At 45.5% G+C, this 15,912-nt stretch overlaps 1 protein-coding gene across 2 annotated transcripts in view; it reads left to right on the top strand.

The window, feature by feature from the left end:
• The first annotated feature begins 742 nt into the window (after positions 1-742).
• The window catches only part of LOC115097394 (protein-glutamine gamma-glutamyltransferase E-like), a 58,887-nt gene continuing 43,717 nt past the window's right edge, over positions 743-15,912 (top strand). The window contains exons 1-3 of one of the 2 annotated variants that reach the window (XM_029613173.1): positions 743-832; positions 6,313-6,486; positions 12,345-12,578. In XM_029613173.1, the coding sequence (XP_029469033.1) occupies positions 829-832; positions 6,313-6,486; positions 12,345-12,578 (412 nt within the window). In that variant the 5' untranslated portion in view covers positions 743-828. Of the gene's footprint in view, positions 833-6,312; positions 6,487-12,344; positions 12,579-14,496; positions 14,525-15,912 lie in introns of those variants that run through there. The other variant, XM_029613174.1, reaches the window with a different exon arrangement.

The raw sequence follows: 15,912 nt of genomic DNA, 5'->3' as shown, positions 1-15,912 counted from the left end.
GATTTACTACTCTTCAGTTTGTCAATCAGGCCTACCACATTTTCTAGGTTCATCGTGATTTGGTTCAGTCCATCTGAATCATCACCCATGAAAACCTTCTCTGATACGGGTACCTCCCCAACATCCTCTTCAGTAAACACCGAAGCAAAGAAATTATTTAATCTTTCCGCGATGGCCTTATCTTCTCTAAGTGCCCCTTTAACCCCTCGATCATCTAACGGTCCAACTGACTATCTCACAGGCTTTCTGCTTCTGATATATTTAAAAAAGTTTTTACTGTGAGTTTTTGCCTCTACGGCCAACTTGATGGTATAATCTGCATCTAAACTTAAAATCAGAACCAATACACATTTGTTCTTGCTATCTAAAAAGTGGATCAAGGAGTGTTGGATTATGTCTAAACATTATTGGATCAAATTAAAAGAGATTTGCATTTATTGAGTTGAAAAGACAACCTTTCCATCCTTTCACCCCATATCACATTCAGGGGGATGGAAGGAGAGACTTGGAAGGAGTGAAAACCAGTTTACCCTTCCTCCAGGCACAGTGCCTTAATCTCATTCATTGCGCAAGGAAATCTGGGAACCCAGCCAAATATATCATTAGCAACTTCTTGAGAATTCAGGAAAAGGAAAGTGCAATAAGAAAGTATGCCCCTTCCCTCATTTGAATATGTATTTTGGATGGTCAATGAGTTCCTCTTAAACCAGCCCCCGTTTTTTTCACTTTATCAGAAGAATTTGCTGGCACAGTTCTGCCTGTCTTAGTGCACAGTGCGAGAGCTGGGTGACTGTGTAAGAGAGCGAGAAAGAGAGCATAGCAGCAGCAATGGGTAAGTAAAGGAAAAACTGAAAGGGGAAAGAATGGCAGTAATAAATGGGAAGGATGTGTAGAATTAGAAGATTACCAGGAGCAAGCAGAGTCATGCAGCATCCCTGTTTGATAGGAACCACTATGCAAAATAAAAAGAAACACTTTTGTTGCAGTGCAAACCTTCAGTCGGTGGCGTGTGATACATTTTTTTTACTTCCCACTTGCTTCACATCATTCATATAGCAAGTCAATGTGCCTTTCAGACCATAGGTAGTTTTTTTTTAAAATAAACTGCTGTCACGTATTTGGCAGTACTGACAGCTTAATCCTGACATGCCTGTCTATATGGTTATATACCATTTTCTAACAAGAAAAAACACAAACCTCTCGGGGATCAGATTCATTAAGAAGCTTCCCACAGAACGGGAGAAACCCTAAATGTATTGATTGCCCTGTGTGTCACTGAGACCCAGGGATTAAAACTCTGTAAGGGGAAGGGTGGGCCATCCTCTCCTTTGGATGCAGCTTCAACTTGCAGGCTTGATGTGCAAAGGTATCACAGAGATGAGGCAATTTATTGTCATAAATGCAAATCCCTTCCAATTGTTATTAATGCAACCCTTGTTTGATCCAGAGAGCTCACTTTTCTGGGCTATTCGGGTATTTTCTTTCATATTTAAGGCATTAGAATATTTGCTTTTCAATATATGCCTTTTGTTCACGTTTGGGCCTGCGTTCTGTAAAATTCATGCGCCACACACACAGGGGCAAACATCTGAAGCAATGCCTTCTGTGGTATTTTTCTTCATGCTTCAGAGAAGATATTCAGGACGGTTCAGGAGGCGGGGAGGAATCCCATTCTCCTCTCTTCCGTGGAGTTTTAGTCCTGAGCACGAGTTTTTTTTTTAACACATGCCCTAATTTAACAACTAGAGGCCTTCGTGAGGATGTCGGTTAGGAGGAGCTGGTGAACAAGATCGCAGCATCTCAGCCCTAGCTGCTAAGATACAATTGTGCTCTCATTGGGATTGGTTAGAAGTCTGCATGAAAGCTATCAGCTAGGAGAGCAACACCGATGTTTTACTGTTTTCTCTAACACTTTCTCTTCATTCTTTAATGCTGTCTTTGTATATTTACTTTAATTTTCAGGGACTATCCTTGTACGGTTTTATAATGTGCTGCTCCTGCAGACAAGCATTACTGTCCTAAATTAGGACTCTTAATTAACTTTCTTTGCAAACCAGTTTTAAACTTGAAAATAAAATGACCTCAGCCAGCTTGGGTTATGTTTAAAACTGATTTCAAAACGTTTTGAAAGCATTGTGAGGAAGTTAAATGAGGCCTGTAATATGCACTGGATAAATCAAACACTTCTATTTACATAGAAATGATGGCAGCAAAAAAAAAACAAACCAATCGGCCCATCCAGTTTGCCCAGCAAGCTCCCACACTTATTTTCCCAGAATTATCTGTTTCACCGACCACCAAGTTCAGGGCCCTTGTTGGTAACTGTTTGATTCAAGTTTCCTGCCGTCCCCTGCCATTGATGCAGAGAGTAACGTTGGAGCTGCATCAAAGGTGAAGCATAAGGCTTAATGGTTAAGGGTAGTAACCGCCGCATCAAGCAAGTTACCCCGATGCTTGTTTACCCAGACTGCACAGATCCGTGCCTTGTTGGATGTTGTCTGAATGTAAATCCTCTTTTCCACATTTCCCCCTGCCATTGAAGCAGAGAGCAACGTTGGAGCTGCATCAAAGGTGAAGCAAAAGGCTTAATGGTTAAGGGCAGTAACTGCCGCATCAAGCAAGTTACCCCGATGCTTGTTTACCCAGACTGCTCAGATCAATGCCTTGTTGGATGTTGTCTGCAGTACAAGCCTGCTGCAGTTGGCTGATAGAGGGTGTTTTTTTCTGCACACTGCTAACAGTACTTTGCCTATCAGATAAAACATTCTCCTGGGTTATTGCAGCACCAGATATCTGATTTGATGCTGCATAGCCCCAGTGCTCAGGGTTCTGTGGTATGCCCTGCAATACCTTAGATTACAAATAACCTGGCAAATAACCAAGTGCCCAAGTGACCCGGGGTGAGAGGGGAAGCTGAGCTCATGGTAAAGACTGTACGCAGCATCCTTGGTGCAAAAGAATTCCACTTCTGGCAGACAGCGTATAGATTTTGTAGCACATGGGTAATTGTAATCAGCGAATCTGCTTCCTTTCGTATTAATGAGTACATTTTCAAAGGGCTGGAAAATTGGCACATACATGCATAAGTAGCCTATATTCGCATACTCGCTACTTTATAAATATCAAAAGTATGCACGTATATATAGTTTTGCACGAATATTTACCGGTGCAGAAAAGGGGCAGTCTGGGGCGTTCCAGGATAGAATGAAGAGGGACGCATGGAAGTTGCTACTTTATAAGAGATTTACATAAATGCATTGGCTAACTTGTCTGTGCACTTTCACCCATGAGACTTGACTAGCAGAGTGAAGTTGGACTCCTCTGTTGTCTGCTATTGTTGGGTAGGGGTCTGGGTGAACTGGGGGAAATACTAGGAGGGTCTCAGTGAATTAAGAACATAAGAACATAAGAACTTGCCATGCTGGGTCAGACCAAATGTCCATCAAGCCCAGCATCCTGTTTCCAACAGAGGCCAAAACCAGGCCACAAGAACCTGGCAATTACCCAAACACCAAGAAGATCCCATGCTACTGATGCAATTAATAGCAGTGGCTATTCCCTACGTATAATTGATTAATAACCATTAATGGACTTCTCCTCCAAGAACTTTTCCAAACCTTTTTTGAACCCAACTACACTAATTGCACTAACCACATCCTCTGGCAACAAATTCCAGAGCTTTATTGTGTGTTGAGTGAAAAAGAATTTTCTCCGATTAGTCTTAAATGTGCTACTTGCTAACTTCATAGAGTGCCCCCTAGTCCTTCTATTATTCAAAAGTGTAAATAACCGAGTCACATCTACTCGTTCAAGACCTCTCATGATCTTAAAGACCTCTATCATATCCCCCCTCAGCCAAGGATAAGGTGAACTGGCGGAGGTATCGGCGAACTGGTGATTTCAAGTAGCGCACATATTTTAAAATATACCGACCTCCGTGTGTAGATCAGTGATTTACACAAGCAAGATATATTTTTTCCACTGGTAAAATATACGCACATATGTTTATAAAATAGGTAGAAAAAGTAAAGAGCTTTCAATCCATTGCAAATATTAGCGTACGCAGAAACATGCGCACGTACTTTCAGAACATAGCTACACGGCGTTTTATAAACTGTGCAGCAACCTGCCGCACAGCCTATAAAATACTGGGATAAACCTCCTCGCATCCACTTACGTGCACAAATCCAGTAACGTGAATAGGTCTGAAAGTTATCCTCAAATTGTACTGAAATGCCAAACGTGCCCTGGACCTCTAGCATCACTTTGGCTGTAACTCTAATTGCACTCGTGATGTATTTAAAAAGAACCCACCTTGCCTTTTCCTTGCCTCTCTTTTACTCACATTGGCCATGTGTTTCATCTTATTAGTGTAAGAAGCTCAGTGCACAATTATTAGTAACTATTTGCTGAAATCCTCACTGTAGGAGAGCACAGATGTCCTTTTTATTTTGTTTGAGGTGTCTACAAACATATTTGGGGCACTTTTTAAATAGGAGGCGGGGTATGCAGTCCCCAACAGTATATTGTACCAGCTGGAGGGCAAACACATTTTCAAAGGGAAACTCCCTGCATGGGGTTTCCCTGCGAAAATCGGGACGTGGGTACTTAGTACATGCACCTGCTTTGAAGAGGTGCAAATGGGTCCTCAGAAAGTCTAAGCCCCTCGTGTGCCTTCTCTCCCCCGACTTAATCCTGCCCCTGTTTTGCCACAGGTGAAAGTCCCCACTCTATTTACAGCGCAAGTACTGTTCCCCATCATGCGGGGTGGGCAGGGGTTAGGGCAATTTTCACTTTCCGCATGTGAACAGTGTAGAGGGTTATCTTCTCTCGAACAGTTCCTCGATATCACCGCCATTTGAAACTCTTAACATCTAGTTATTTAAAAAAGTCCTATATTCTGCTGCTTCTTCCAAAATACTTTGCCGCCTGTGCATTACAAGGACCGCTTTCATTAAAACCCCCCCCCCCCCCCCAATAAGCTGTAACAATAAAAGCAATTTACAAATGCAGCCCACGGACATTTAAAATGACTACATCTAAGCATCATTAAAAAAGCAAAGCCTTGCGTTTCTTTCCAAAGCTCTTTAGGGTCCTTTCCTCTGCTGGAACTGTCAGCAGTGCGCCCCACATGGGCAATGCGTACGAAAAAGCCCTGGGTGGACTTTGCTTTTGCCTGTATTCTCGCGCAGATGGGATTGAAGAACCTTTTTGGGGGGGTGGACGGGACGGACAATAAGCGCTCGGTTGATGGTGTTGGAAGCGTATTAAACAACTGCTTTGCTCCTTTGCTGTACTAAAAATAATTCCATTATTTTGGTCGGCAAAGGGCAAGCCAGGGATCCTCTCCCCAGGACCTTGGATGGAGAGGACCAGTGCGGGGCTTCCCAAACTGCAGGTTGGGACCCCCAAATGGGTCGCAAAGTCTTCAGCTGGGGTCCCAAGTGCCTCATCTGGCAGAACCCTTAAGGCATCAGCAGCAACAGCAGCAGCATTAGTAGTGGAAGCCAGCGTCAGGGCTTGGGGGCTGTGAGCTCACAGACCCTGCAGTGATTCCACCCTCGCGTGAGTTTCTGTCGGTTTCAGGAAGCCCTGTGCAGGGTGCAATTGGGGGCTGCTGCGTGACCTAGGAGCTTGCTTTGGATCACAGGCCCTGCGTTGACTTTTCATTATTAATATCACTGCAGCTCGCAGATCTCTGTTGGGCTTGGCACCCATGAAGGGAGGGGTCCAGAGAGTGCACAGGCCAGTGAAAACTGCCACCGCTCCTCTCTCACCCCCCGCTGTTCCCACCGAAAGAGTAGAATGTAGCTCCAGTCATCAGCCTGTTCTCTATTCCCACCAGTTGTGGGCCCAGGGTCGAAGGGAAAATGCTTCTGCTAATCCTGGCCAGGAGGATGTTTGGAGGAAGGGCTGTTAGAAGGGAGGGATCAGATGCAAAAGGCAGAGGTTGAGAGGCGAGGACCACTGGAGGGGGCTGTCTGGAAGGAGTGGAGGCTGAGAGAAAGGATCGGCTCGAGAGGATGGTGGTTGAGAGAGGGATCTGCTGGAGTATGGGGAGGGTGAGGGTGGGAGTGATTGTTGGAGGAGGTCTGCCTCCCTACTAATTTTTTTTGGTTATCTTTGGGGGTGGTGTGAAATTTTAAGTGCTAAAATGGGGTCATATTATTGGCTGAACGTTAGAGAAGCCCTGGCTAGTGGACCTTAGGGCATCATCTGCCATTAGTATGAGTGCAGAGATTGTGCACTGGGCAGGGTTAGACCAATTCCTTAAGCATTTTTAACTTTGTTATTTCTCTCCATCTTGTCTAGCTCTCGTGCTGAAACTTTCCAACCTTCAACTTGACTCAAATAAGAAAGCAAACCGGACTAGTGATTACATCAGCGAAAAGCTGATAGTAAGGAGAGGAGATGGTTTCACCTTCACCTTGTCTAGTAACAGAGCAGTCCAGCCAGGGGACCAGGTCACATTTATTGTGGAAACAGGTAATCTTCACCACACTCACATCCCACAGACAAGGGATCTCTGTCATGCACACCTCACAGAGGGAATCTCCAAATAATGGTTACCACGCAGGATTAATAATAATAATAATAATAATAATAATAATTTCTATAGAGCTGCTGAATGTATGAAAGTGTTGTATAGTGGTGGTGAGTAGTGACACAGAAGTCCCTTCCCCAAAGAGCTTACAAGCTAAGTGGGTGCCTGAGGCAACAAGTGGCAAAGTGTCTTGCCCAAGATTACCAAAAAGCATAAGTGGGAGAAGTGGGATTTCACCATTAACCACTCAGCCGCTCCTCTAACATTTTTGTTTTTATATTTTGTGGGTTTTTTCTGCTTATTTGTCTATTTAGTCTTTTAATGTTTGCTGTATTTTTTATGTTGTTTGTTTGTAATCCACTATGAGCAGGCATTTGGATTAGCAGAAAATATATTAACTAATTAACTAAATAAACCCACCTCATGGGTAATCTCCAGCATGCTCTTGTTGCATGGATAAATAATCTCCAGCACAGTCCTCAAGAACCAGCTATTTTCACGTAGATAAGCAGGATGAATTAGCCATGCTGTCTGGGACGTCCCTCCTGTCCTGTAGGTGGCGGAGTCTTAAGTCTTGCTGTAGTGTGTGCCTGCTTGGCACCTCCCCCTCCCTTGTGAAGTCTCCTGAGTCCATTTTTTTCCGCAAGCCTAACAGCCACGGAGCTCTCGGTCTCCTTGAGTGATTTTCTCACAGGAAAATTTAATTTCTTAAAAAGAGTCAAAAACAAGCCTGGTAAAGTAGTTAGGACTAACTACTTGAAGTATTTCATCAAATTCTCAAAGAAGTGCCTCGTCCAGGATTTAAATTCTGCAGTTGCGGAAAGATCATGTCTGTCACAGACAGACATGTCTCTTGTTACATATGCCTGGGTCCCCAGCATAACCAATCGACCTGAGCTGCTTGCGGACAGATGTCCCCCAGGGCACAGTGTCAAAGAGCCGCTAAAATTGAGGATTTGAGGAGGGCTGTGTCAGGGACCTATGCCCTTTCGGACGAGTCCACAAGATCCTGTCCGGAACCCCCTCGTGCATCGAGGGAGTCGGGCCGACCGTGAGCGGCTACAGAAGGTGCTTTGGTGTCAATGGCGCCGACAAAAAAGACATAATCGGCTCATGGAGCAGGCGACGCACCATCAGCTCTGAGGAAACCCGCTGAGTCGACCTGTGTCGGTGCATTGAGCGGCACCTACGAGCCAAAGCACCACCAACACACCCACGCAACTGGCGCATGGAAGAAAGTCCATGCTTCGGGATCGAAGCATTCCCATTCCACACCGACGCACTGTTGACTCATCTCATCATCCATCGACTCAGAAGCATCAGAAACCTAAAAAGCCTACCATGTGACAGGAGCTGACCAATGGCATCGGTAGCCCCTGTGACATAATATGGGCAAAGGGTATCGGCGCCATTTTAATTACTGGCAGCCGACGGCGAGATCGCTCCCGGACCCCCGCTGGACCACCAGGGACTTTTGGCAAGTCTTGGGGGGACAAGTCCAGCGGGGGTCCGGGAGCGATCTCCTGCACTTGGGCTGTCGGCTGCCAGTAATCAAAATGGCGCCGATAGCCTTTGCCCATACTATGTCGCAGGGGCTACCGGTGCCATTGGTCAGCCCCTGTCACATGGTAGGAGCACAAGATGGCGCCGATGGCCATGTGACAGGGGTTGTCCAATGGCACCGGTAGCCCCTGTGACATAGTAGGTCAAAGGCTATCGGCGCCATTTTGCGAGGCAGGCCACACAGCCCGATAGCACGGAGGGACAAATCGCTCGCGGGACCCCGCTGGACCACCAGAGATGTTAGTAAGTCTTGGGGAGGGATCGGGATGGTGGTGGGGAGGGGGTGTTGAATTTAATGTATTATTGTAAATGATAATGCTTGGGGTGGGTTTTTTTGAACTTCGTTTTCCCGTGTCATTTTTCCCTGTTTAGTTTTTTGTTCCTTTTTCCAAAAAACTAACCGAGGAAAAACGAACTTTACCCCGAAGCGTCCAACTCAAAAAAACTACCCGGTAGAAAAAAACGAAGCTCATCTCTAACATTTAGTGCCCAACTGGGAACATCACATCCATGCCCAACAAATGTACCTGGAAATCAACAACCTCCTAAAGCAACAGTGCATAATCAAACTACCTGTGTCTCACCATCACACAGGTTATTATTCCCCATACTTCCTCATTCCAAAGAAATCAGGAGGGTTCTGTCCTATCTTGGATCTCCGGGAACTCAACAAACACCTTATGACAGAGAAATTCAAGATGACAACACTCAAAACCATACCACCCTTCATTCAACCCAGAAATTGGATGTGCTCCATAGATCTCAAGGATGCCTATTCACATATACCAATGCACAAAGCTTCCGGACAGTACCTTTGCTTCACCTCAATGAATCGCCACTTTCAATACAAGGTACTTCCATTTGGCTTCTTTTCGGCTCCCAGAGTATTCATGAAATGTCTAGCAGTAACGGTGGCTCACCTACGTCACCAGAGTATTCAGATTTTTCCCTATCTAGACGATTGGCTTCTAGTAGCACCCAGCCCCTCTATTCTCCAGACGAATCTCATCACAACTATTCAATGTTTGGACACATTGGGTCTACTAATCAATTACAAAAAGTCGAATCTCCACCCCACGCAGGCGTTGCAGTTCATTGGAGCCCACATCGACACCTTAAAGGACAGAGCATTCCTTCCTGAGCCAAGAGCTACAGCACTCAGAACTTTAGCTCAAACGCTAAAGCGTTTAACCACAGCTCCGGCTTGTCAAGTGTTGAAACTTCTTGGGCACATAGCTGCAACAATCTATGTGGTCCCCCAGACATGGCTACACATGAGGCGCCTTCAGTGGGGACTGAAAGCTCAATGGAAACAGTTCTCCGATTGTCTCTCTGCCCCTGTCTCCATTACGAACAGCATGAAGCGAGATATAGACTGGTGGCTATCGGAAACGCCCCTTACAGAAGGGTCTCCCCTACATCCACTGATGCATCAAATCATACTCACCACGGATGCCTCCACGAAGGGATGGGGAGCCCACCTGTCTCACCTTCAAACTCAAGGCCTCTGGTCTACCTGGGAGAGTATGCAACGGATAGACCTCTTGGAACTAAGAGCAATTTGGAACGCTCTCCAAGCTTTTCAACTCAATCTCAGGGGAAAGATAGTCATACTTCACACAGACAACCAAGTGGCAATGTTCTATATAAACAAGGAAGGAGGGTCCAGTTCTTGGATTCTATGCAAGGAAGCAGTATCCATCCTAGAATGAGCAAACAGCAATTCCATTACACTTCAAGCCACTTACCTCCCAGGCATAGACAACAATAGGGCGGACAAACTAAGCAGAATTTTTCATCCCCACGAATGGGAACTACAACAGACGGTAGCCCTACAGTTCTTCCGAACTTGGGGATGGCCTCGTATCGATCTTTTCATCACGGAGCAGAAACGCAAACTTCAAACAGTCTGCTCTCTGTTCCCATCTCCTCATCGACTGACACAAGACACGTTTCTCATCAGCTGGTCGGAGGGCCTACTATACGTCTTTCCACCAATACCTCTAATCTCATGCACAGTGCAGAAATGCATAAGAGATTCGACAGATCTCATCCTCATAGCTCCAGCGTGGCAAAGACAACCATGGTACGCATACCTTCTCCACCTCTCAGTGGAGGCTCCAATTCCACTAGAAAACAACCCTCGCCTCCTAACTCAGGACAAGGGCACTCTTCTGCACCCACTCCACTCCTCTCTAAACCTCACAGCGTGGAGATTGAAAGGACACTATTTCAAAACCTGAACCTCTCTCCTCATCTAGAAGACACCCTGATTTCTTCTAGAAAGCCTTCCACCAGGTTGAACTACAAAAGAAAATGGCTGACCTATGCAGCTTGGTGCTCAACCATTAGCATAGATCTATTCACATGCCCAGCAACTAACTTGCTAACATATCTCCACAGTCTTTACCAAAGAGGGCTGGTGACAGCTTCACTCAGAGTTCACCTCAGCGCTATCTCAGCTTATCATACTTTACACAATGATGCGCCAATCTCTACTCATACGCTTATCTCCAGATTTATGAAAGGTGTATTGCGACTACGCCCGCCAGTATGAAAACCACCTGTACCGTGGGATTTGAACCTAGTTCTTGAACAACTCATGCTACCACCATTTGAACCACTTGACACCTGTCACCCCAGATACCTGGTGTGGAAGGTATTTTTTCTGATAGCGCTCACCTCGGCTAGAAGGATCAGTGAACTACAGGCTCAAGTCCACTACTCCCCCTACCTGGTTTTCCAACACGATAAAGTGGTCCTACATCCACATCCTACTTTCCTACCAAAAGTGGTTTCGGCTTTCCACCTCAATCAATGCATAACTCTACCAGCCTTTCATCCTCATACTGATGAGGCCCAACTCAGACTACATACGTTAGATTGCAAGCGAGCCGATCCTTTCTCTCAGCCTCCACTCCTTCCAGACAGCCCCCTCCAGTGGTCCTCGCCTCTCAACCTCTGCCTTTTGCATCTGATCCCTCCCTTCTAACAGCCCTTCCTCCAAACACCCTCCTGGCCAGGATTAGCAGAAGCATTTTCCCTTCGACCCTGGGCCCACAGTGGATAACAACTGGTGGGAATAGAGAACAGGCTGATGACTGGAGCTACATTCTACTCTTTCGGTGGGAACAGCGGGGGGTGAGAGAGGAGCGGTGGCAGTTTTCACTGGCCTGTGCCTCTGATTCCAGACCTTCTCAACTCTTCCTCTCCTTCAATCCAAACGCACAGGCATCCTGGATCACAAATTGCATCCAATCTACCAGCGACGTTCAGACAGCTTACAACTTCGCCAAAAGCTCACCAAGTCAGAGTGGTAGCAGCCTCCATTGCCCACCTACATGATGTACTCATAATAGACATTTGCAAAGCTGTGACCTGGTCATCACTTCATACCTTCACTACTCATTACTATTTAGACAAACTCGCTGCAACAGATACATCCATGGGCAAACAGATTCTAACAGCAGGAACCTTCTAAATTATTTCCTGTCAACAAGGACTGTCCGCACTATACCTTTGCAACTTGAGCAGTCAAAGCATACAATACTTAACAAGCAATAAAGCTCAAGTTGCTAGCTGGGGACTCCCAGACACCATGGCTAATTCATCCTGCTTATCTACGTGAAAAGAGCAAGTCTCCTTACCGTAAACGGTATTTTCTGTAGATAGCAGATGAATTAGCCATGCTGACCCTCCCGCCTCCCCGGACAGTCTTGCACTATCTACTTGCTTTATCACGGACTGAGGAGACTCTTCACAAGGGAGGGGAAGGTGCCAAGCAGGCACACACTACAGCAAGACTTAAGACTTTACTTTGAGAGCTCCGCCACCTACAGGACGGGAGGAACGTCCCAGACAGCATGGCTAACTCATCTGCTATCTACAGAAAACACCATTTACGGTAAGCAAACTTGCTCTTTCCATTGCTCCCATTAGCTCATGGGAGAATTATATAATCCATGCCTACCTCAGGCGAGCATCTGCCTTTACAGCCTGCTACTAGACTGTCGAGAGACTGTCTGATAATACATCACAGAATACACATCAGACTGCTTCCCTAGCTCAGCATATTTAGTGGGGGCCATAAGCACTCACATATTTATTCTGAGAGAGAATCTCAAACAGACACACCAGCACTGACACCCAGCTCAAGGCTTATCCTACAGCATCTACAAGTTCACAGAATGTTTAAAGTGCTTTGATATGCATCCTATTTTTCTCTTCACTTTTCAAGGGCCATCCCCTTCGGAAGCAACAAAGACCAAGGCCGTGATGCCATTGACTTCATCAGGAGGGAATAACTCCTGGAGTGCGGTGCAGAGATCAAGCACTGCAAGCTCTTTGGAAGTCAGGATTTCCAGCCCGGCCAATGCTGTCATTGGAGATTACAAGCTGAGTGTCCGGACCTCTTCTGGCTCCCCTAGTGACCTGGCAAGATTCATATTGCTGTTTAATGCCTGGTGCAAAGGTACGCAATATGCTTTATTATAGTAACATGCCTACCCGTGAGGCCTATGTAATAAAACATGAGTAGAAATTGGGAGCTAAATTTTAGTTCACAATTTCGTTACCCACACGGTAAAAATTGATTAGCTTCTGCCGCAATAAGCTATTGATATGTTTATGCATCAGGAGTTTTTTTCTTTTTTAAAAAAGCTCACAAACCTGAAAATGTTCACAAAAAGATGTGCATAAGATATGATTTATGTGCAAAAAACATGATTTCTGCTCAGAAGTTTCTTCGCATAAGCCATCATTTCTGTGCTCAAAGCCTGGTTTATGCACATAAAACACACAAAGGGCAATTTGCAAAGGAAAATATAATTCTAAATGTAACATACTCTTGTAACAATTTTCAAAAGCCCATTTAGTCGCATTAACTGCACTTACAGGTGAATTTTCAAAGAGTTGCACGCGTGCAAATTAACCCAGCGCACACAAATAGCGCATATTCACATAAGTGCTAATTTATAAACCTCAAACATACATGCACAAGTAATGGCACTTGAATAAATGTTCTCATATAAAAAAGGGGTGGACTACGGATATAAAAAAGGGGGTGGACTATGGAAAGGCCAGGAACGTTCTGGGAGGGCCAACATTTACGCTATTTTATATCCTGTGAAAGCGACGTGCGTACGGCTGTTCCTAGCACATATTTACTCTTAATTATCTGGTGTAAGTGAGAATAATGTTTTTTATAACTAAATTCTGTCTGGGTGAGGAGTCTGGGTAAACTTGGGGGGGGGGGGGGGGAGTTCAAGCTGAAGAACCAGGAGGGGCTTGATGACCTAGTGATAGAATGGGCAAACTGGACAACTAATTGGTAAAACTGGTAATTTCCTTCACATGCACGTTTCAAAACTAAATGGTTTGCACACGTAAAAGCCAACAAATGCTAAGGAAAATACGTGAGCTTAATTTCTATATGTAAATGATTAAGATTAGGAGCATGGCAGATTTGCATCACTTATTCAGATAAATTTTGACTTCTCCGAGTAAGTGACGATTTTGCTACCACTTATCCGGATAAGTCTAAAGAACCGCTACTTATCTGGCTATGATAGATAGCCGACTAAATGTTAAAACGCTTCTTATCTGGCTATGATGAAAATACATGCTGCGTATCTTTTAGATATGCGAGCGTGTTGGCGGGTAGATTTACTTATTAAAAAAGCCATAGGTAAATTCACAAGTTATGAACCACAATATCTAAATAACTGATTTTCTTGAGACCCTCATAAAGTGAGCCTGTAATATCTCATTTATTAGCGGTTACGCAATATTGTGTTAACCACCTAGATGGTATACTGCTCAAATATTTTAATCATGGGTCTCTCAAATTGTTTAACATTGTTTTTGCAATTAAAAAGAGTTTCTGAAAAAATGTTAATAATTATCTGTGTCTCCCGATGTTGTAAGAAAAGCAAGTTTGCTTACCGTAAACGGTGTTTCCGTAGATAACAGGATGAATTAGCCATGCTGTCATGGGACCGTCAGTCTTGCGTCGGAGGCGGAACTTCACAAAGCTGATACAGAGCTTTGCTCTGTGCGGCTGCACGTGTGTTCCCGTGCGGAAAAACAGCTTCTCCTCAGTCTGTATTGTAGCACTTATAAACACATGAGGCTGTCCAGGGAGGTGGGTGGGTCAGCATGACTATCTACGGAAAAACCGTTTACAGTTAGCAAACTTGCTTTTTCCCATCGATAGCAGGGCTGAATTAGCCATGCTGTCATGGAAGTCCCAAGCTCCCTTGTCACGCCAAGAAAGTGATGTACCTTTTTTTTTTTTTGGCGTGACCTGTCCGGAGTGGCCAGCCGATATGGAGTTCTTAAATCAAATTGTCCAATACCGCTCGGCCCAGCTTAGCATCCTGAGACGTCTGCTGGTCTAAGCAGTAATGAGATGTAAAGGTATGCAGAGATGACCAGGTCGCTGCCTTACAAATGTCAATAGGTGAAAGGGTGTGGAGATTACTCGAAGTTGATGAGCATTCGGTTTCCCAGGTAGTGTCACCTGCTTTTTATTGTAACAGACCTGAACGCATTGAGCTATTGTTGCGTCTGTCGCTGCTCGACGTCCTCACTCCGCCCTCTTTACCTCTGTGGCGATTCCCTCCGGGTCTGATGGACAGCTGGCTGCTGCGGCGTCTCCTTGCCGCCTCCCTCCAGCGTCCCTGGACCGGCTCGACGCTGCAACTCTGCCATCCTGTCCTGATGCCTAGGGCGCGTGCGCGCGTCCCAACTCTTGTACCAGCAAGGGCGCGAACCTTAGGGGCGTCCCCCTGAGATGACATCATCTGCTTCCAATATTTAAAGGTCTTTGAAAACGCTAACAAACTGAGTTAGCAAGGATTCGTCCAAGCTACTTTGCCTCCTCGGACTTACCAGAGGTACCCGCTCCTCGGGGGCCTCGCTCTTTTCTTTATTTTCAGATTACAGATAGGAACCGGTACTCGCTCCTCGAGGGCCCATGTTCCTGGACACTCTGAAGATTCTCTACTGCTTGGAAGCTATCGCTGCTACGAACAATTGTGAGTTACCATCGCTCTCTCAGAGCTTTCCCTGGAACCAGGTACTCGCTCCTCGAGGGCCTAATCCTTTCCAGCTCCTGAGCTTACTTGAGACCTTACGTGAGTTTTGTCATCTAGTTCTGTTCATGAACACTGCCTACTCTGCCTACTCACTTTCTACAGTTTCTCAACAGCTCAGCCATCCAGAGATCGTTGTTCCAGTTCCTGAGGGACTACAGCCCTGCCGGGCATATCAGCTCACTACTGCCACCTCTGGTGGTTTCTAATAACCTGTTTAATAAAAGAACTAATGTGTGTCTGTCTCCATACTCCAGCCTAGCCGGTGGTCCCTCTCGGGGTATCCTCCCGAGAGCGTAGTCATCTGCCATCGGCCCAGGGATCCACCCACAACTATATCAGATTCATTACAGATTGCTACTCCTTAGCAAGACAATATCTGAGACACTACAAGATTGCTGACTCCTCCCTCTCCAGGAGCCCACTATACAGATCTCTCTCTACAGATTGCTCCTCCTGTCTGACTACTCCTCCCATCAAGCATCAGATTTCCAACAGATTGCCTCTCCACAGTCTAATCATAGAAACACAGAAACATAGAAATGACGGCAGAAGACGACCAAACGGCCCATCCAGTCTGCCCAGCAAGCTTTTGCACTTTTTTTTTCTCACATACTTATCTTAATCCACAACAGATTGCTAACTCGAGCAGCAGATCGCTAACGGATTGCTAACTCCCTAGCAAATCCACAACAGCTATCCAGCTAGAAA

Source organism: Rhinatrema bivittatum, chromosome 8 (genome assembly GCF_901001135.1).
Source record: "Rhinatrema bivittatum chromosome 8, aRhiBiv1.1, whole genome shotgun sequence".
Taxonomy (NCBI): Eukaryota; Metazoa; Chordata; class Amphibia; order Gymnophiona; family Rhinatrematidae; genus Rhinatrema; species Rhinatrema bivittatum.
Note: the sequence above shows the minus strand (reverse complement) of the source record. Positions and strands in the feature narration are given on the sequence as shown.